General features: G+C 34.6%; 1 protein-coding gene across 1 annotated transcript in view; it reads right to left on the minus strand.

Moving 5' to 3' along the window:
• The window catches only part of CNGB3 (cyclic nucleotide gated channel beta 3), a 60967-nt gene extending 44986 nt beyond the window's left edge, over positions 1-15981 (minus strand). Inside the window, exons 1-3 of the mRNA XM_029283558.1 lie at positions 15880-15981; positions 14773-14862; positions 8163-8244 (exon numbers count right to left, since the gene is read on the minus strand). Coding sequence (XP_029139391.1) covers positions 8163-8244; positions 14773-14862; positions 15880-15981 — 274 coding nt within the window. The remainder of the gene's footprint in view (positions 1-8162; positions 8245-14772; positions 14863-15879) is intronic.
• Positions 15982-23935: the final 7954 nt, after the last annotated feature.

Here is a 23935-nt window from a genome sequence, read left to right on the forward strand (position 1 = left end):
TAATGTGTCTCTTAGGAGTTTTTGGAAACTGTCAATTTTACAATGGCTGAATGCATCTTTGGAATAACTTTTATTTTCCTAGTCCAGGCAGGAAAGCATGCAAGAAAAGCAGGTTTTCCTATGAAGGACTACTAGAGACTACAGATTTTACAATCAAGTTTTCCACTGCTTTCCTCCTTGACATCTAAAAAAAAAAAGTAGGCTAGGACAAAGTTTATGTTGGAATTTAATGCTATCTCTCTTGCTCTTTTCTTGACTTGGAGGCCTCAGAAGGCTGGAGACCATTTCTTTGATATTTTTCACTACAGACCAATCCAAGAGATTTCTTTTTTTAATTATTTTTTTAAAATCATAACTTAAATATATCAAGAAAAAAGAATGCAGTTTAAGAAAAAAGTTAAAGAAGTGACTTCCCTCTTTCTTTACAGCAATCACAACCAACTCATTATCCCTCTTCCCTCCTTAACATTACAGTAATCTCTTCAGCCCTTTATTCAATCTTTTTTTGAATCAAAGAAACTTGATTTTTGAGGCAGAGAAGCACTGGCAATGCCCTTCAAGTCAAAGTGACTATCCATCAGAGTCAGCCAAGTTACTATGGTCCCTGACACAGATATTCCATGTTGTAAAAATACAACAATTTATAGAAGTTGCAATGATGCAATGCTATGATGGCACCCCCAATATTAATAAAGGAGAATATTTGTAAGTCAGGGTTGAAATGAGGGGTCCTTGGTACTCTCTGAGCTTGGTTTGTTTCTTGCAGACGTTTCATTACCCAAACTAGGTAAAATGTTCCATGGATAAATGAAACATCTGCAAGAAAACAACCAAGCTCAGAGAACACCAAAGATCCCTCATCCCCAATCTCATTCAGTCTAAGCGGAACTGAGCACTTTCTTCTTGCTGCTTCTTTCTAAATCCCATCATTTGCACCTCACATGTTCTAAGATTCTGAATCACTTTCTTCTCATCCTCTGAGATGACGAGGCCCACTGGCACAGCCGTCTTAATTAAGAGCCTGTTTCTGAAGTCATGTTGAGAGGGGGAGAATCGGGAAAATTACTTTACATAATTAAAGTCCGTCTTTATGTTTCCCCACCATCCCATCAAATACAAAAGCTTCAGCTATTCTGATGTGCTAGAGCAGCAAAAGGGAAATTCTAAGCAGACCAAGTTTTGCATTTCACTCATTGGGATTATTTAGATAAATTGGCATCAAGTTTTGACAGCGTTCCAATTTTGACTATAATATTTCTTAAAGCTGATCAGACTAGCAAAAACAAAGGACGATTGCCATAAAAAAATCTATTCTTGGTTCTGCTTTGCTTGCCCAAGCCTAACTGGGCCTCCTAAGGCAACAAAGGAATAATTTTTGATAACGTTTCTACTTTGCCTGTGCAAATTTGATTAGCTTTAAGAAAAAATTTCAATCTTTCCCATCCCAGTTGTTTATGAGTTCCTGGAGGATTGAGAACATCTGCCTTAATGAATGTAGCAGATCATGCAGAAGAAAGCAATGTCTTACACGACTCAGATCCAAGTTGTGAAGGCCTTTAAAAGTAATTACAGGATTTCACATTTGGTCTGAAAGCAAATCAATAGCAAGCCACCATATTTTTCAGAAGTAATATTAGAGTCTTTAATTACAGCAATTACATTTTCTTTCCACTTCTAAATCAAATACTTATTTTGTATATGTGAACATTGGTAATTGAGTATTTAATGCACATGTTTATTTTATAAAATGGCAAAAAAATAAAATCAAAATTGCTCAGGCATTCCTTTGGTGTAGAAAATTATGTCCTTATATCCAATCACCTATATTTAGCCCAAAGTGATAAAACTAGAAAACTATACAGTACTTCAGGTATTTCATATAATAAATTTGAAGAAAGTATAAATTGCATGAGAAAAAACACCTTAGAATATATTTCAGTATAGGATCCTGTATCAATATTTCATTTTAGATTAATATACTTGCTAAATCTGAATAGAAATTTCTTTTTTGACTCGATCACTATTTTGCTCCAAAAAGATAAAACATGTTAGCATTCATCATATAAGTGACTCTCAGATGCTTCATTTCCTTAATTTCAAAATTTTACTTGTAAATTCTTGCTTATTTTTAACAAGATTTTATGTATAGTGAAACAATCAGTATAAATGGCCTGAATGGTTAGATGACATTTTCTTTCAAAATATTCTCAACATCTTTCTATATCATATTGTTGGAAAAATACTGTGGGAATTTCCAGTTTACAGGTGGTCCTTGCTTAAGGACCACAGTTGGGACTGATGTCTCGGGGTTGAATGAAGCAGTTGTTAAGCAAGATGCCCATGTGACTGCCTCACTCAGTGACTGTAATCCCAGCACTACGGGTTGCTGTCATTAAGTGATCTCTAGGGTCTTTAAGTGGATGAAGTGAAAGAGCTGCCTGTTAAGTGATTTCAGCTTCTCGTGGACAGAATCTTCAGGATTCAAGCTCTATTCCTGCAGCCTGCAGAAGGATTTCAGCACCTCTCCATCCCTTCTGCATGCAACTTTCTCTGCCATTTACCTATTGACTTTCTGGGGAAACTGGCAGAAAAGATTGTAAATGCCAATCACATGATCACAGGGCCCTACATAACCAGTCATAAATGTGAACCATTTGCCAAGCATGCATAATGAAATAATGTGCCGGCACAATGTTTTATGGCTGCTAGAAGTGTTTTATGGGCCATTGAAGTACCCTTTCTAAACACTTTGATATTTATTTATTACATGTCAGAAAGTGTGGCTTTTGCAAAATTAAACAATGAGATATCACAGGCAAGAGCCACATTCTATCAAATATTATGGTTTACTTCAATAGTAAACCTGTTCAGTAGCTATTCCTTTACTTGGGTTGAATGAAATGAATATGAACAGGCTTTGATATACTTTTATTATAAACTAGCTGTACCCAGCCACGCATTGCTGTGGCTCAGTCTGGTAAAAGCGTGTGTTGCTTTTACGTCCAACAGATGGCGCTGTTTTTCACAAAAAGCATGTTTTTACCTGTCACAGGTGTAACATATATATAATATAGGTATATAAAAACACGTGCGTATTCGAATGCAATGTTGTGTCAAAATTTCAAAGCAATCAGTGAAGAACTTTTGGAGATTTGAGATTTTGAACAAACAAACATTTACATTTTTATTTATATATACTGTAGATGTATTGTTTACAAGTCAGATCACTGTTTGATCTGTTGTTACTAAATCAGTGCACACAGATATAGAATATGGCTTATTATTTATCTGGGTCAAAATTCATCTTGCTGCCTTAAAAAATCATGTTGGTTTTAGGAGTAAGAACATAGTCTGGATCCTTCCTCCTCATCTGGATCATTGTGCTCTGTTTGACAGGTAACCAACCAGCAGTGGCATTGTCCAAGCAGGTAAGGGATTGGCTATTGCCTGTCAGTCCTACAATCTTTGTAGCAGCCTTTGAATAGTTCATCACATGAAAGAAAATATTTAGAACATAGCAGTATCAAAGAAGTGAAAGAAATTTTGTCTGTGACTTATTCTATCATTTTGTCACATGTGTACTACATATATTGACTAGGTGGCTGGGCTCTGACAAAATGAAATTCTCTTCTCAAGTCTCCTATCTTAATAAAAAAAAAACCTGGAACCCTGCATTCTTGGTCTGAAGACAGATGAAATGCAAATAAAATATGGCTTCCATATATTTCTTCTAATTAACTAAAAGAGATCTATCTTTCATGTTTTTGCCAGTTTTATGTGTGCTTTTACATCATTTCCATCTAAAGAACTGAGCTGAAATGACTCTGTCGACTCCTATTCCCCATGTTAGAATACTTAAAATTATTTTTATTGTAAATACCTTCTAAGAGAGTACTTATCAGTCATAACTATAATTACTTGTTTGGTTAGTTGACCCCAAAACAGATTTTCTTGGTTGTCGATGTGACTTTCTTTCAAAATGCTAACACTTTCATATTTTGAACTGGCTGCAAGCAGACAATGGTGTAGCTTAATTGGACACCAGAGGCTACTCTCACTTCTTTGAAAAGACAGCGGCCAGGCCACCAAAATTTGCAATTTGTAATTGCTGTGTCCATTATCTGACATTAAACAGAAAATATCTGTTAGTTATTGCTTTAATTTTCACATCTACATAATTAGCAGCAGTTTCTTCTTGAAAAAAGTTAGGTCAGTATGGAGATGGTCTGGTAGATCTAATTTTCAGTTGTCAGTTGTCAGGTTGGATTTTCTAATTAATCTCTCATTGTTTTTTTTTAAATCAAATAAGTCATGTTCTCAAGGACTGTCTTTGTAAAACAGTCCAAGAAAGAGCTCTATCACTAATGTATTTTTATTGTGCTTAGAAATTCTGTGAAAGTCTTAAAGAGGCCACAGCTGTTACTCCATTGACTTTTTAACCGATTCCCCCAGTTTCACATCAAGTTGGCTAAAGGATGATAATGTTGAACAATTACTCTAATTCTTTGTCTCTAGCCAAGTTTGTTATGTCTTCATTTACAATATTACAGCAGTATAAAAAGGTGTTCAGATCCATGACATCTCTGAGGGTAGTAATGACATCATGTGAGTCATGACTTTATCACACAAAAGATACACATTCCTGCTTTGTTTGATGGTATGGTCATTCACATGAAATTATTCTGGCTTCTAAATAATAATTTCATTTAGACCCATTCAATCTTTACAGTTTCCAGCAACAAAAAAGAAGCTTAGAGGTGAAACTCCCTCAAAATAGCCACAATCCTCCCCTTCCGCCAATATTGAGATTTTCAACAATATTTGGAATAGTTTTGACTCAGCTGGTGCATCCTTCAAGGCTACAAATTGAAACCCGTTATGGTTTAACATTTGTCTTCCTGGGACAACAAATATCTCCTTATACTTCTCTACAGTTTTGATTTGTTTATCTTAAGGGCTTTCCTTTAAGGAGAAGAAAGAAATGGGATTATTGATCAAACATATAATGCTCTTACTTTCATGTCCTTTTATCTTTTAATGAATATCAAGGCTGGTCTGCTTTGTGGAGATTGTCAATTCATTTTATTGAAGACGGCATGAAATCTGGACAAGCAATATCCCTGGTACTTGTTGTTTCTGGCCTGAATTCTATAATACCAGTGCTTGCTCACTGGAACGTAGTAGCACACATCATGATAAATATTCACTCCTTCAATTTGTTGTTATATAGGTAGATTCAATCAAACATTGTTCTATTCAATGACTGTCATTGTAATATCTTCTATATAAGACCATTTTTGATGTGGTTTTCAGAAAATAGGCTTAGTATATGTGAAATGTTTGTAGCAGAGTTGTGCTCATTTTAATTGCCTTAAGAACAATTTTTCTAACCACAAGGTCATTTCAGGGACAATGTAGCTATATAGCATAAGCATGTTCATGCTTTTCAGCTGCTCAAGAATATTAGCATAATAACCTTCTTTTCCTTCTAAGTCATTTTATATTGTATTTCAGCAATTATAGTGTTCTAGTTGCATGGATACTGCCTCCCTATTTTATGAGTCCCTAAAAGGTTCAGGGCCCTTCTAATTAAATAGGATTGATATGCAGTGGAAAAACTGTTGTACATGTATTGTTGTGTAGGCTAATATAGAATACACCTTCCAATCTGCTTCATCTTTCCATACAAATTCATGAAGATCAGAAATAGACTACACTTCTTTAGTCAACCATATTATTTCATTGGATGATACCTTCTGTTTTCCATATTTTTTTTTAGCTAGAGCCTTACATATTTTGTGCTCCATGGTATTAACTTTCTGCTGTTACACAGGGTAGAACATCCAACATTTTCCTCTCCCTAAAAGCCTTTTTACTTGTTTGGTTACTTTTTATTTTTTAAAAATACCCTTAATGGTGAAACATCAAAAAGAAAATAAAGGAAAAAACCCTACAAGACCAAGAGGAAGAATTATAAAGATTATAAAGTAAAAAAGAAAACAAAACAGAAAAAATTTAGTGATTCAAATGAATCAAACCTGACCAAAACAAATAAAAAATGAATGAATAAATATAATCTAACAAAAAATAACAAACAAAAGCCAGCTTGCCTAAATTCTAATTAATAGGAAAAAAATCTAGATAATATATAGATATTAAATTTTTTTAAAAAATCCTTAATCTTATCCTTAATCTAAATCATATAGGAACACATTACATCACCTTCTCTATTTTAGGACAAAAGACTATTCAAAAATAGATAACAAACTTGTATCCTAAATCCTTTAAAAAAAAATCAAGACAATAAATTTCTTTCTAGTTATATAAAATTATCTTCTTTTCCATGTCCTAATTTTTAGAAAGCCAAGAATCTGTGCGATAATAGTTTCTATATTTTAGGAAAGTAGCTTAATATTACATTAAAAATATAATACTATACTCTAATATTTCAGAAATAGGTACTTAATTGTAGTAATTGGAATCCAAGTCAACAATACATTTATTTTTTAGAACCTTCATATTTCTTGTAACACCAACATAAAAAGACCATCACTTTTATACATTTTTAAGGTCCAAGAAACATGAAATATTTTCTGATGAATTAATTTTATTTTTTAAATCACAAGAAATGTATTTCATATCTGTAAACTCCAAAATTGGATATTCCAACTTTTCATTCCACAATTCAGATTTATGACTAGCTTTCATTTTGCTTTTTATTATTCCTTAAAATCTAGTTGATGATTCTGTTCAAGTATGGCATTTTGTCAGGAAGTCAAACTATAGGGATTTCAGACTGCTAGACTATCTGAACCATATTGTTTAATTAATACATGCTTCAAATATATATATTGCAAAGCAAATATTGTAGATAGGCTATAGACAACACACAATTTCTTAAAAAACTTTAAAACGACCACTAGAAATCAATTGATTTAAATAGTTTATTTCTGGTTTAACCCAAATATTCCCACCAAAACATCTTTGCTAGTTTCAAATGTGGATTATTCCACAGCATCTCATGTGATTTGAGATACAAATGTAACCAGGTATTCACTAATAATCAAATGTGCCTGCAAACTTTCAAGGCTGGAAACAAAGATGTATGTCAATATTCCTGGATGCTAAAACTTTACAAGATTTGAAAGGTATTGCACACTTACTGTCCAAATAAATACAAAGAAGAAAATAATTAAGAAAAATCACATTCTGTCTCCCCTCCACAAAAAAGGCCTTAAAATAAAATTATAATAATGTAAATAAGAATATTTTAGGTTTCATTACATTTAATATTTAATTCAATATTTCCATTTTGAAATATTCCAGCTCCAAATTATTCTTGGCAGTTTACAATTAAAGAGAAGTAAAAAGAAAATATCAAAAATCAAAAAAAGAGAATACAACCAATCAGAAGACAAGCCCCATAAAACAACCCCCTCCAAATACCAAAAACCAAAGGACTGCCATCATCATAAGAGGCTTGCTTGAATTGATCTGCAATAAACAACTCTGAAGTAAATGTTTGTAACATAGGAAAATATACCTTTGCTTTTAAAAATCTTCATCCTTTACTGAATAGGGAATGTTCATTATTTCAATAATGCAATCTCCATAGTTTTAAACTGCTAGTGTTTTCAAATAATTAAATTCTGCATAAATAGCTCCAATGGTTCTGTAAAATTATACTTATAACTACTTAATGAATGGAAGTCTTGGGAATTAATAGCTATTACCTTAATGACAATGTGACGGCCTACATAGGTTGTCACCTGGGAGACTAGCGGGATTACCTAGGCAGTTGCTTGGCCACTGTGAAAACAGATTGGTGGAAAAGATGGGCCAGGGGTCTGATCCAGCAGCTCATTGCTTATGTGTTTTATGTTCTTAATGCGGCAACAGTTCAACATAGGTAGAATAGATGGAACACCTTTTATAGCTTGGCTGATAAAAAAAAAACCCCTACTAAGTAGAATCTATTCGGCACTTAGGTACAAAACTATTGAGAAATCTCAGGATTTTAGTTCTAGTCTAGGAAGTTGACAAAAGATCAAGAAAGAAAGCAGTGTCAACCACTTCTGTGATATTGCCAACAAATCTACATGTCCGTGCATAATTAACACACTACACCTTTTTTTTTCCAGCTCTCAGTTTATATTACTCACTTTGTTGCTTGGAGACTGATTGTGCCATGTTTTCTTCTTTTTTCAAGTTCCCATTTTCAACATCATTTTTCTTATTTTTTTCCTGCCCGAAAGATAACAAAAGTACTCAAGGTATATGCACAGATAATAAATTTTGAATAAAATCATCACTCCAGCACAGTGAACAAGTTTTTTTTAAAAAAATAACCTGTAATCTATAATTTGCCTATCTATATAGCTGAATATATAGAATTTACATTGCTTGTTGAATCGATTTATGCTCTCCATAAAAATTATGAAAATGTTCACTATTGTAATCAGAAGACACTGGATTTCATAAGATTGAACCAACTCCTATACTTACTCATGAAACAAATTATTGTTGGTGTAAAATGTGTTTATTTATTTAAACAATTGTTATGGCCTCTCCCTCTTAAAACACAACTCTGGGCAGCTCACAACAATAAAGTTTCCATTACCTTTCTTTTTGCCTCTTGTACCCAGATTCATTCTATTGCTATTTTTGTCATTGGACTTATGTAAGTTTTTATTGTTCTCTTGGTCCAAGACTATGAATCAATTAATTAAACAAATAAAAATGAGGAGGGAAATGTAAAAACACAGGGACAAAAGAAATCCAACATGTTTCTTTATTTCATTGAAATAAAGCTGGTAAAGGGCTTGGAAAAGATAACTGACTCCAATGAGGAAGACATTGCCCCATTTTATTGATATATGAGAAGCATATTGCTACCAGAGACTGACTTTTATCCTATGTATTACAAGATAAGTCAGAGTTGGGAGCTTTTTTTCTTTTTTCAATGAGTGATAAGACCAACAGCTTTCCCCACTACCGTATCAACATTTGTAATGGATTTCCTGTCATTGCTTTTTAAATGCCAAGTTGCTGTGGAATTGGGTAGAGGAATAAAATAGAAAGACTGGAGGTTACAGAAATATTTAGTTTTTCAGTAATATTTATCTATAGGAGTTTGCTAGAATTAATCAGTTGTCTCAGATGGTAGATGTCCTTTGGTTGAGGGCATCTGCCTGGCAATTCCCCTCTGCTTTTAGTGATCTGCTACCTTTAGCTGTAAAGAAAGTCTTCTTCCATTGCCCTGACTGAGGTTGGATTAAGTGGCCACTCCATCTGTTTTGTCCATCTGGAAAGTAGAATGTGACATTTGTCCTTTGCCTCAAGCAACAAAATGCTTAAGGCTGGTCCTGTTTATCCAGCCTGAATCTTCACATGCCCCAAGGTTTCTAAGCAAAAGCTTTTTCTTCTCCCCTAAGGCTAACTGCACTTGGAAGAGGCAGTTGGGAACACAAAAGAACATGAGGAAAGGTTCAAAGTAAAAGGTGGCATCTATCTTGATGCTGAGGGGAGAAGCATGTTTGTTAGGTTTCATGAGACAGAACACCTCTATAAAGTAAGACAAATATCCATATCTCTGTCTATTCCTTATCTGTATACTATTAAAACTCTAATTTCTGTTGGATATTTGTAACTATTAAAAATGAAATCTGCATCATAGGTCAAAGCTTTGTCAAGGAAGGTACTTCAAATGGGATAATTTACAGACTGTTGGATCTCTCTACTCCCAAGGGAATAAAATTTGATATATATTTTTTGGCCACTTTAGTGCTGTTGTGATATATTTGATATACATATTTTTGGCCACTTTAGTGCTATTGTGTGGCTGCTGTCATCCCATGTTGCTCATTTTCAGTGCTCTATGACAGGTTCTTACAAGGCAAAGGGAAAGCCAAAAGAAACGTATAGGATTACTGACACTCTTATGCATGTTCTCACCTGTCCATTAGCAGACTTTGCTTGTGGGAAGCTTGCAGGGAGAAAGTCAGTGGAGAAATGGTCTAGTCCACGGGTCAGCAACCCGCAGCTCCAGATCCACATGTGGCACTTTGAGCCTTCTCCTGCGGTGCCTAGCCTTCTCCGCCATTTGCAGAGAGACAGAGAGAGGCACTTGCGCTTCCCTTCTATCTCTCTCTCTCTCTCTCTCTCTCTCTCTCTCTCTCTCTCTCTCTCTCTGTGTGTGTGTGTGTGTGTGTGTGTGTGTGTGTGAATGTGTGTGTGTGTAAAAAGGAGAGTGGCCTCACGCTGTTCTTGGACAAGCTGACAAGCTTATTGGGCGGGGCTCCTGCCTTTGCTGCATCTCAGCAGGAAGCTGAGCTCTCTCTCTCTCTCTCTCTCTCTCTCTCTCTCTCTCTCTCTCTCTCTCACACACACACACACACACACACACACACACACACACACACACTCCGAGTGGGGGAAGAGGACTGGCAGACCAAGGGCAGGAGAGAGCCAGCCCAATAAGAATGTGTGTCAGCTTGTCGGAGAACAGCGTGAAGCCAGCTTGCCAGGTGAGCAGAAGATTGGACAGAGAGGGAGGGAGAGAGAGAGAGAGAGATAGAGAACTCATGCACAGCAGCCTCTATTTCTTTTTAATTAAACTTTTCAATCAAGCTCCCCCTCCTTGTGCACACGCGAAAGTTTTGCAGCTCCTAGTGTTTTCTTTTCTCTGGGAAACGGGTCCAAGTGGCTCTTTGAGTGTTTAAGGTTGCCGATCCTTGGTCTAGTCCCTCTGTGCTTGTTCTGACCAGCCACTACACACTTCCTTGCTCCCTCCCACACCTGGCGGTAGCCACTTACCTGTATGCTGGAAAGGATGGAAGGAGGGAAGGATGAATGGAAGGAGGGAGGGAAGGATGGTAATTTCTGATGCTGACTGCCAGCTTCCCTCCAGGAAACTCAGTGCAGAAGCCATAGGAAGATTGAACTTACTGCTGCTCTCACTGATCCCCCCGCCCCCCGCGCTCACAGTCATTCTGTTTTTCTATTTAGGTAAGGATGTATCTCTGAAGCATTTACCCAATGGGTCATGGGTTATCTAGTTATATCTAGTTTGGCCATTTAATCTTATTTGAATATTGTATGAATTATTTAAGAAAAAATTGATTATCACTGAGAATTAGCGATGTAGTAAATGCTAGGCTAAGCATTTGTATTGACGCAAGGGTGAAATTAGGATTAAAGTTAATCTTCTTTGTGTCTGATGGTAATGTTTACTGTCAGTGTTAACACTGGATAAGTTGGTTAGTTTTGTGGTAGTCCTAGGTTTATATTATGGGTTTGTATTATGGTTTGGAATGAGTATTGGAGGAAGAGAGTTGGGTAAATCTTTATATTGGTATTACCATACTTATGATTAGGGATATGCTTGAGATTTATAATTATATTGGGGGGCTGGAATTAGGAAACTGGCTTATTAGGTTTATGCTATTTGGATTGCACGTTGGGTTAGCATATACATATATTAAAACTAAAGTATCCGGGGAAAGTTAGAACTCATTTTTCTATGTTAAAATTTATTGTAGTAGTCTTAGGTTTATATTATTGTTTAGTGTGACGACTGATTATGTATAATCAAGTCAATGTCAGTTCTTAATGAACACATAAATATATATTCTCAAGGATTAGTGATAAAAGGTAAATATTTTTATTAAAGTTTATGTTATTAATGGTAAGAGATTTATGATAATGTTTAATGTAATGGATTGTAATGCAATTTAATTAATGAGTGAGTTTCGATGGTTTAAATCTAATTGTATGGTTAAAAGTAATATATAGTCAAAAATTAATGGTAACCTTTATGTTAAATTTAAGCATAATAATCTTAGGTTTGTGTTATAGTTGGAAATAAGCACTAGAGTAAGGAGTAGGGTAAAGTTAGGGTTGGGTTAGGATTTATTAAGGCCTATGGTTAAATTAATATCAGGGTAAATTTTTATGGAGTTTGGCAATCAGTTTTATCTCACATTTGGGAGTAAATAGGCCATCAAATGCTTTCCATACTTTTAGATATTAACAATAAACACATTTATTGGGAATTATGCTCTCTTCCTTCCAATAAAGTTATCCTTTTCATAAGCCTGTTTGGGATTACAGCCTTAATTAAATGACTTTAACCAACAGAAGCAGAGTTTCCTTTGCTCACAAGGAAGCAATTAAGAGGAACAGCTCAGAGCTAACTACATTTTTTTTCTTTAGCTACATCATAGTGGTACAGTTAATCAAGTTGTTTTATGGCTCTTTGGTTTGTATAGCTGGTCTACCAGATTTACAGCAATCCAAATTGTCTTGATTGTTATAACAAAGGACACAAATGCTACTCTTTAGCTTCTTATTACATTTATAAGTAGTTGAATAATCCTTTAAATTAATCTAAGATTCCTTTAAAGCAACAATAAGGAAAGCTGTTAAAAGAAGTAAAAACTTTGCATTATAAATTTACAAAACAGGACTGTCAGCTTCAGATCTTGACAGCCCTTCAGATGTTTAAGATAAATTCAAATGCCATTGCACTAATTGCTTTTTCCTCAGTAAGTAAAGTTTTTATGAGTGCTAAAAAGGAAACTAGCTTCAAGACAGTGTTCCAATATCTCAGGGGCTGCCACAAAGAAGAGGGAGTCAAGCTATTCTCCAAAGCGCCTGAGGGCAGGACAAGAAGCAACGGATGGAAACTAACCAAAGAGAGAAGCAACCTAGAACTAAGGAGAAACTTCCTGACAGTTAGAACAATTAACCAGTGGAACAACCTGCCTCCAGAAGTGGCGAATGCTCCAACACTGGAACTTTTTAAGAAGAGACTGGACAGCTATTTATCTGAAATGGTATAGGGTTTCCTGCCTGAGCAGGGGGTTGTACTAGATGACCTCCAAGGTCCCTTCCAACTTTATTATTGTTATTATTAAAATATTCACTGAATTAGACATTAGGAGCAAGGTTAAAAAGTTGATAAATTACTGGACTTCCATTTGAAACAGTTACTACAAAATAATATTATTTCTAATATTAGTACTAAAATGATTTATAATATTAAAAATTTCAGGGCAAAGCACATGCCTTATTTAATAGATCAACATCTCTTTTTTAAAATTATACTTAATTGCATAATACTGAGTCAAATGTACCTAATCAAAAAATCCCCTCAATGAATCTGTCTACTTTTTAATGCCGCGACCCCCCAACCGGTCGTAAGTCGAGGACTAAACCGGTCGTAAGTCGAGGACTACCCAACCGATCGTAAGTCGAGGACTTTCACTGTCTGGGAGCGCCACGCATGCGTGGTTCCGCCCCCTGCGCTGGCCGAGGCGTAGCTGGCAAGCGGCAGAGACAGAGCAGGCCGACCACCAGCTGGCCCAGCCCAAGAGAGGTAAGGCACCCACCGGAAAAGGGGAAAAAATGGCAGACAGCCTTGCTTGGCGATCCCCGTGAAATGGTCGATCGACCCCAAATGGGGTCGCGACCCATAGGTTGAGAACCGCTGGTCTACTTTATCTCACCAAGAAATAATTGAGTCCAACATATCTACAAACACAGGAAGAGCTAGAGCTTCTCTCTAATGTTCTGCTAGAGAGAGAGCTTCCTTGAGGATGGGCTCCAGTATGAGTCCGTAAGCTGGGAGACTAAACGTCTGGTCCCAGTGACCCGGATTGAATCCTGCAACAGGAAGAGCTCCTGACTGTTATCCATTGAATGCTATAATAGAGCATTTCTTTGATCCAGTGCCTTTTGAGGCTTACAATTGTGATTTTTAATAGTTTCTTCTCCTTTTTTTCAGGTTTACATAAGTGATTTAAATATGCTATTGATTATAGAAGCCCTTAACTGATTTCCTTGTTAAATGCTAATATTGAGAACCAATCTAGCATGCAGATTACAGATCATACTACCAATGATTATCCATTTCCTACTGTCTGGAGTTCTAAAAGGTCAAGAAGTGTTTGATAATATTAAAATATTAATTGATATTCCAAATACACATTAAGAAAAGTTGAAGTTAGCAGTGTGATTTGACTAGATGTAGAAAAGGCCCTTGATATGGTTAAAAAAATTAAGCTAATTTTGGTCAAATGTGGCTTTCCTTTTTTTTAATTAATCAGATTAAGATGTGATATAAAAATTGAATTATTTCTTTGTCAGTGAAGCATAATTCTGATCCATTCATACGAGAAAGTTACATTTTGAGAAAACTGCAATTTAAAAATTCATATAATTGTTAGTTGGTTCTGGTAGTTATGAGCTGATATTATTACTTTGAATCAGTTTATTGCTAATTAAATTTTTAAACAATTTGAGTTGCTGAAAGAGGAAATGGCAAAATTGCAATATTTTCAGTTAAAATATTTGATTTCACTGTTTGGTTCAGATATATATGCAAAAACTAAAGTTGCTGAACTACTGTTAATAATGGTATATGTTTTGAATGATTTTAAGCTTATGGTGTTTTTAAATAAATAGGATATTTAAAGTACATATAAATTATGTACAAGGGCTTAGATTGGTGATGTGGGATATTTCTTTTTTTTACCAAATCAGTTAATAAAGGGTTTTCAAAATGTAAAATATTTTTTATAATCTGCATATCATATTAATCAACAAATTATTTATTTTCATATATTGTAGACCTTCAGACAAGGTTTAAGAAAGATTGTTAGCTACACCATATTGAAATTTGAAAATAGGAAGGAGACACTTACCATGTAATATATGCATTTTTTGTTTCATTTATCAGTCAGTTAATAGGTATGATGTTGAAGTACCTACCAAAACTTTGGGATTTGAAAGACTAGAGATTTGCCAAATATTAACATGGAGTTTAGCAAAAACAACAAGAACAACCTCAAACTCAAACACCTTTAGTATAGAAAAGATAATGACACTAATTTTAGATCAATGACCTCTATGCACTTGTTGATTATAAACTGGCTGTCAATGAAATGTAAAAACTGATCTTATTATAATTAAGATTGCATGATCTTCTAAAATTTTGGACTAAAAATATTTTGTCACTAGGAGTTGGACAGTGTACAAATTTGTATCATATTTAATGAAATATATTCCTGGTCTCCCCCCCCCCCTTTTTTTGGTTTGCTTGACCTTTTTTTACTTTTGCGTGCAAATGCAATGAAATCATTATCATTGCCAACAATGACAACAAAGAGGGTAAGATCACATTAAAGTGTGAATACAACAGCTTAATTATTCTGCCATAGCATTTATTTGTTTATTTAGTCCATTTATAGGGCTGCCTTGCTTGCAAAACATGACTCTGGATAGCTAGCATAACATTAAATCAAACACAAACATCAACAAAAATAAAAATAACAAACATTAACTGCATTAGGGAAACAGTTGAGCTAACTAGCTTCACTACAGGATGGCTTATGCCGTAACTGCATCCAAACATACTGTACCCAAATGAAATCTAGCTAAGTAATGCCTAACCTCTTTTCAACAACAGTTATGACACTATAGTAAGATTTATCAGGATTCTAATAGTTACATAGAAGAAACAATTTTGCCACATTCTATTGTTACAAAGCAATCTATGCTATTAGGAAGAATCATATGAAGTCGAATTTTCTTTATTAGAGTTTAAGGGCATAGAAATCAACATTTGGAGGCAGATAGCTACAATAACAACAATCAGTATAATGTCAATCAGGACTATATCTGGTCTCAAAGATCTTCAAATAATTTTCATTTAGATCAGGGGAATTTATTTCTGAGTAAGTACTATAAAATAAGCTCAACTAAAGTTGTATTCTAATTCAATTAGCAAATATTTGTAAAAGTCTGTGAATGATAATATCCAGTAGACGTCTTCTCCAGAAACAAATATAATATCAACAAATGCAATCAGTTACCTACCAGTGAAGGCTGTGATGATGGTTCTAGAGAGTTCTCGTTCACATTTTCCTCTGCTGGTTTGGGTAGCACTTTGGTGAATTTTCCTTTTAATTTACTGAACATATTTGTTCACAGAGATCTGTAAAAACTGTGGTCATTTGTAATTAAATGCTAAAGGCATTTAACTTTTCTGGCCAGTATTATTCAAACCAATTAGATGTTTAATCAGGGTTTAGTTTTGTAGAGTACGTCATAATCTCCTGCAAAGACAGCCTATCCAAGTGATTGCTTTTCTTGGCATAGTTTCTTTTTTATTTTTCTTTTAATTGTGGCATTGCTTATAGATTTATCCTGAAAATGTGCTTTGAGATTTTAGAGTTAAAAAAACAACAAGGTAAGATAAGATAAGATAAGATAACCTTTATTTTCATTTTTATACTGTGGGCACAATGGCACACATCAAAAATGTAATTTAGTTGCCCGCTCTCAAAGTGAAACACATACATGACACAAACCTAAACATACTATGAACAACATATGTATAGACCCACATCTCTACATATACAATATTAAATATTTTTGGGTCTCCATAATAATAGTTTACATGAATTAATTAGAATTATTTTGTTTTGTTATTCTGATACATGTGCCTCTAAGAAAGGAAAATCTGTAAACTTGGGTTGTAATTATATAGTTTGAATATTTCAGATTAAAGATTAATTCAATCCAACATAAACAATGTTAAAACTATATAAATTCTTTTGCTACAGTCTAATTACCCAGTTTGAGAAGACTAATGTAGCCCAAACTTCACTGTGTTGGCTTATCACTTAAGAAGATAAAGCTCATTGAAAATGATTTATGTTTATAAAATCCTACATGAAGATATCAAATCAAAGATAGAAGTCTTGTATTCTATCTGAAAAACAGCTCTCATTTGCAATATATGTATGATGAATTTTATCCACATTTGTTATATTTGGAAGGGCTCTCTACAGGTAGTCCTTGACTTACAACAGTTTCTTTAATGGCTGTTCAAAGTTACAATGGCACTGGAAAAAAGTGACCTATGACTTTTCTCATTTACGACCATTTGTGGCATCTTCATGGTCACATGATCATAATTCAGATGTTTGGCAACTGACTCATATTTATGATGGTTGCAGTGTCTTAAGGCCATGTGTTCATCTTTTGCAAACTTCTGATAAGCAATCACTTAACAACCCTGTTACTAACTTAACACTTGCAGTGATTCACTTAACAACTTTAGGAAGAAAGGTCGTAAAATGGGGTAAAACTCACTTAACAAATTCTTATTTAGCAATGGAAATTTTGGGCTCAATTGTGGTCATAACTCAAGGACTATCTGTATATGGGAATAGCCAGAATTTTGGGAAGCATTATTTCTTATGTCTCCCAGAGATTGCCATCCTGACATGGTTAGAGAAATCAGCAGTTTCCAATAAATTTGTAATTTAAATGGAGGAAGCAGAAGCAGTAATAGTAAATTCAAGAAGAGACTGGGTGAGTTAAGAGTGTTGCTTGTGTATGTAAATGCACATTCTTTTTATGAGGAACATATGTTAATGAATTTTCTTGGAACATATTGTCTTTATTTTTTTAAAAATGCAATATCTCTGTAGCATAACACGGAATTATAAGAGAGGCACTGTTTTGTGCAGAGTTTTGATGAACTCAAATGAAATCCCCTCTGCCCTTGAAGTTTCAGCTTTCTTCTAATATGACATTCTGTACTGTGTCTCGTGTATATTTAAAATGCATGAGAAATCAATGTAATAGATATTAATTAGGAAATGTTTTGGGGAACTTGTTAATAATTACTGACATTTATGACCAATGAATGTTATATATTGGTTTAGACTGTGACTAATAAAATTAATCTTTTGAAAACCATCTGAGTTTCCATTCAAAAACAATAATCAGATCATAATGAACCTGATAGGCTCTTACAAATGAAATAACTTGTTCCATCACCTTTTCTATCATTTTTTTCCTGAACTATGTCTGTGTAGCAAGTGATTAACTTGCCTCCCTATTTGGTAGTCTTTTATACCCAATAGCTATTTAGCTATATTTCTCATCTAGTGAACACACCAAAAGCACTTCAATTAATTGAATATCGTGACCTACTGTTAAGTAAGAAGATTAATGTTGCAGGAGGCTAGATGGCTGGTCTGTATCCAATTAGCTTCTTAACAATGCTGACTCTGGCCAGTATAACTACTAACTAAAAGCTCTTCGTGTTTGACAAGTATAGGAAGGCAGTATGATGGAGTTTTTATTCTTAAAGTGAGTCATCCTATACAACCAGTTTCAAAACAGAGAAATTTATTTGTCCCGGCCCATTCAGACACTGATAATAATGAGCCCCACTGATGGAAAAGGAAATGAAAAAGAGTGGAAACAGAGAATTCTTCATCATCCCTATTTGTTTATCCATTGTTTAGGCTGTTGCCATAATCCACAGCCTGCCTATCAGTAAGCAAAGTAAAACAGCTATGTTAAAGCAGCAGATATTGGCAGACTAGGAGCTGTAAAAAGATGTCACAGGATAGCAGATTCTGTCTGATAAAGTTATCTTGTGTCCACTACATAACCCTGTTGACTTCTGATTTGCTGACTTAATGCATATGTTAAAATAGGATTAAACTGCCAGTTTATCAGCTTAAGTTCAAAGTACAGATTGAGGATCAGTGTGCATCTGGTCTAATTTTGTACAACTACTAAAGCATGATAAAACATAATGAGAATTAACAGACAATTGGGGAAAAAAGCTATTGCTTTCTTAGGGCCTGCCCTTCTAGAAATGAAAGGTGGGTCCTTTATGCTGGAATGAGTGGGGTGTTTATCCCATCAGGGCAAGATGGTTCCTCAGATACCCTGAATACAAGTATTATGTTACCTCTCTTTAAAATGGAGATGATGTCCATATTCTATTCTTGGCATTTTTAGTTAACATTTGTGGAATAAATCTCTAGAAGAAATAAGAATTGAATAAAGGATGAAAAGTCCTCTATTTGATAAAACAAGAGAAAAATTAAGAGGTATAGCTAGGTTATTCGTAGAAACAAACTTTTTGTACAAAGCTGCCTCCTCATGTTCAAGTCTTCATTTAATTGCCCAGCTTCATCTGAAATGCCACATATCCCCGAAGTAATGAAGAATGTTAAATGTTGGGTTGATCTCTGAGTCAGGCTTAGCTATTTTACATTCTAGTGGGAAAACAATGCTGATTTCTTTCTATTTTTCCCCAAAACAAAAGAACAAAATGATTAACAGACACATTATCTTTGAAAGCCTGCAGCATTTTCAAAATCTTTGCATATTTATTTAGAAGTAGGACCCCCTGTGTTTAATGAGGCTTCTTTGCTGTTTAAGTATTTTTTTCAACTGTAGTCTTAACAGCAGCAAGATAACTAAAAAAAAATAGTCTCACTATTTAACAGTGGCTGTGTAGTGGTTGCATTTAATCCTTTTTCTCTTTTTAACAGACATAACTGGATATCTGAGAAACTTTATAAAACTTCTAAAGAATGACTTTTTTAGTTTAAATTCAGGTTTAGTTATTAGACATGATGAAACTCAAAAAATGGCATATGATACTCCGATTCTTTATCAATGTTCTCCGGAGCACAGCAGCTATTTTAACTTTTTTTTTATTTTTTACTCTCCAGACTAAACCTCTGGAGAAATGAATGCCAAGCGATTGTAATTTTATTAGCTAAAATATATCCTGCAATTTTCTTTTTAAAAAATAGGCTATCCTATATTACTTCATTACAATTTCTGATAGTTTTGCTAGGATAATATGTTTTATAATTTTTCTACCCTGGGCTGTCTTATATGTTTTTCTAGCTCTTTAATGGGTTTACAGATATAAATGGATGCACTTTGCCTTGCAGAAGACTGATTAATTTTTCCCCATACTTATTATAGAGAGAGAAAAAATCTGGGATCAACACACACACACACACACACACACACACATTATAGGAGTAAGGAAATGTAAATTAAGCCACAATTGCATTGGTGAAGAGTGTCCTGATTCTGAATAGTTTTATAATCTTTTGCTGTCCTTCACAGTTTGTTATGATCTTGTTTTATTTTATTTAAATGATTTTTGTCCAATGGACATTTCTTGAGAGTCTGCCTGATAAACTTTATTGCTTACTTTTTTCATGAGCTCCAAGCCACCATTTTTATCACAAAGCTCACATTTTACTTGGTCCCATCATTTTTCTGGAAAAAGACTCAGATTTGATGTGCATTACTTTTGCTTATAGTGGTGTTGCACTGCTCTCTCTGTGTGTGTGCTTCCACTCCCTCATCACAATGGCTTAGCAGATGTCAGTTTGACATGGATAGGTCAAGCTTAACTGGTCTTGTGGAGAAGAGATCTTTCTGCATCAGTGATTTATGTCAGTCTTTGAGACTAGGGAAATGTGACATAGCTATACTTTGGATGGGCTGCAAAGGTTCTGTTTCTGATCTTACTTTTTTGAAATATGTTTATGTATAGTTGATTAAATGAATACTAAAGCTACCTTTCTAAGTGTGTCAAAATAACTTCTGTCTTTATGCTTAGGATTGGATTGTAAGTTCTTGAAAAACATTTTGGAACTTTTAATACACTGATTTGCAAGAAAATGAACAATTCATAATTATAAATTTGTGGAAAATCTTTAAGAAATACAGTTTGCACTCCAGTGTATACTGTTAGGGGAATACAATGTGATAAAATGCAATGTTTAGTTGTAGAATTCAGGACACATTTAGCTGGTTGTGGTAACTGGTTTTATTTATATAAATCTTCACTAGAAAATACATCTATTAGAAGACTATGTAGTCCATGGTTCCTACAACACAGCCAAGAAAGAGTACAGAGAAGAACAACAAAGATGATTAGGGGACTGGAGGCTAAAACATATAAGGAACGGTTGCTGGAATTGTGTATATCTAGTTTAATGAAGAGAAGGATGAGGGGTGACATGATAGTAGTGTTCCAAAATCTCAGGGGTTGGACAACCATTTGTCTGAAATGGTATAGGGTTTCCTGCCTGAGCAGGGGGTTGGACTAGATGACCTACAAGGTCCTTTCCAACTCTGGAATGATAATTTGAAGCAGAAAAATACTGATAATACAAGCATTGAATTCACAAGAAAAATAAACCTACCGCAGGAACTTCCAACTTGCACAAAATTTTTGTGAACTGGAAAATAGTTTGTAAATTCCTCAGCCTGAGCTCTTTCATATGTGCTAAATTAAAATATTGAATAAACATGTTCTTAAGTCATGTTTAACTCCTGCTGCTCCAATAATTCTCAATCCTTTGGGGGTTGTTGTCTAACACACTGGAGGGTAGTACATTAGGAAGGTTAATTAAAAGGCAGGACTAGTAATGGACTAAGCATCCTTCCCTCTCCTCAGGCTCCATTGAGAGAAAGTGATGGCTAGTTATTCTGCCAAGGCCCCATTCACTTAGTGTCTCAGAGTGATGATATGGCTGAGCTTCTCATCAATATGGTGGACAACTCCCAAATGTCTAAAACAGGTTGCAGTGGTATGACGGCACATGCTACAGTGGTATCAGGCTAACTATGCCTTCACTTTGAGAATAGCCTTGGTAAAGTTGTGTAGAACCTTATTATCTAAATGATTCAAGGCCAGCTTATTTCTATGTATGTGATGCTGAGGATAAACTGATACAGTCATCACCTTTATCATGTGCTATTAATGAATAATGTAATTTCTTGTTCTTGTAAAAATAGTTGACTGTCCACAAGATTTTCTTCTAAAGTTGTATAGCATTATAATAAAACTGATGAATCATTATTTGTTCCACACAATTCTGGTTATTTCTTTGGTGATAAGTCAGGCTTGGGACATTACTTTATCAAGCAATGTAGATAAATCTCCACATATTATTTATCTCCATAGTTTTCCTTTATAAATTGGGTAACAGTTTATTTTTCTCCTTTAAGTTGCTCAGTCAATGTAATAGAATTATACTTTCCATCCCATGAGGCAACTGTCAAGCCATGATATTAAAATATATGGGTCACTGGCTTCTTTGGATATGAATGCCATTGTAATATGGCCGTTTCTTGACTTTCAGTTACTACGACTGAGGTTCTTTGCTCAGATACATCTATATATTTATTCAAGCAGTTGTTTCCTTTTCAGATAGTGGAGGAATTCAATCTTTATTCATGAGCTGTCCTCATAGGAACACTAATAGAGCTGCCACAACCCAGGAACTTGTCAGTTCACAAAGGGACCTTCTGAACATTTCTCAGAGGGAGACATCACCTAGTGGAGTCCCCAGAATGCTCCCTACTACTCTCTGATCAACATTCAGGGTTTATTTGTTTTATTTGCTAGTGAGCTCATTTCCACATATATTTTGCATTGCAGTTGCTTACCCATTCTGAGGAGGTGCGTGAGGAGAGCAGAAATGCAAAATTTCCATTTATTTTTAAATAAAATAATCTTAAATGAAAAAAAAACTGAGTCAGGGAACCAGTGGGGCAGAAGGCAAGTGTCTGCAGGCTCAATTAATGTAGGCACACTTTAGGATCTGATATCTCAGTTAGCTACAAACCTCAAACCTTATCACATTCATAGAAATACGTGTAATATGTATTTTCGAGAGCTTTCGTTGTCTACTTTGACCTATTGCGTGCTTTTTTTTGCAATGTATGCATAGTAAAAATTGTAACTATTCAATGCAAAATATAAAGGGCTTAAATAATTATTTAAGGTGCTGTCCTTGAAGCCAGACTTTAATAAGATTTCATTCATTTAGTACATGCAAGTCTCTTAAACTTCAGTAGACATCAAGCAACTTATAGTTTCTGTGTTTCTCTAGAGAACAGAGAATTATTCTATATTTATGAAGAATTACAAAATGCATGTTACCAGAATACTGGGGGATGAGGGGTGGGAGTAGAAAGGAATTCAAATGGTTCTTATATGGTAGATTTCTAATAGTGAACATATTTACCTACAAATACATATCTTATTATGTTCAAAAAGTCTTACTTTCTAGTCTTTTTGTATAATTCGCAGCTTTGATGCATTTAAAAACTATGGATGAGAGAAGGCTAAAACAGCAGAAGAAGCATACTAAGTACACATTTTTCAGATCATTAAAAAGAAATGTAATCTGATTTTAGCATTTGCTACCATATTAACTGATAAGGCAGCCTTCAGAGAATGACTTGACAAATGCTTGCCCATGTTTTACCATGAAAATCCCCAAGAAAGACAATCCTGATCTAAAATCTAATTAGGAACAGGGATTTGACAGGCACAATGGGGAGTGTTAGAAAACTCAGATTAAGACAAACCAAGACAGTCATTCAAATTGCTTTTTCTTAAATTATTAATCTTATCTCCTGCTCTTGTTCCTTCTTCCTTTTTCTTTTCCTCTTCTTTGTCCATAAGAATTTTATAAACTTGGCTTAGCCTGCAGATGGAGCAGTTTTTCAATAATACATCTGGAAAATGTAGTAAATTATTTTTAATAATTTCCTGAATGCAAATGAGTATCTTTCTGTGCCAAATCTCATCCCTAAATGATTTCTTATAATAACAGCTTGTAAACTGAAAGCAAAACAATAAATTTATTCTGAAAAGTTATATGTAACACAGATTTTCAACAGTGTCAAAGGTCCAGTAATATTGGTTTATTAAAATTTTAATTGAAGTGGCAAGGTGTGACTACAGATAAGCAGTAGGACTGTACAGTTTTCAGAATTTTTGCAATTCATAAATAATATGCTTCCACCCAAAAATTGCTTTCAACACCTCATGTAATTGTAATGCTTCCAATGCAGAAGTCCCAATTTCTTCTCTTAAATTCATGAGCTAAAAGCTCATTTTGTCTTTTCATTATCCATTTACTTCACTGTAATGAATGTTCATTAACCTTTAGGGCACAATTACTCCACAAGGTAATTTTCTAATGGAAAGAGCTAAAATGAAGATGGCAATAGGTTTTTTGCCACAATAGATTTGCGTTAAAGCCCCTTTGGTAGAACAGAAAATTGTATA

Source organism: Protobothrops mucrosquamatus, unplaced genomic scaffold (genome assembly GCF_001527695.2).
Source record: "Protobothrops mucrosquamatus isolate PMUCROS unplaced genomic scaffold, P.Mucros_1.0 scaffold135, whole genome shotgun sequence".
Taxonomy (NCBI): Eukaryota; Metazoa; Chordata; class Lepidosauria; order Squamata; family Viperidae; genus Protobothrops; species Protobothrops mucrosquamatus.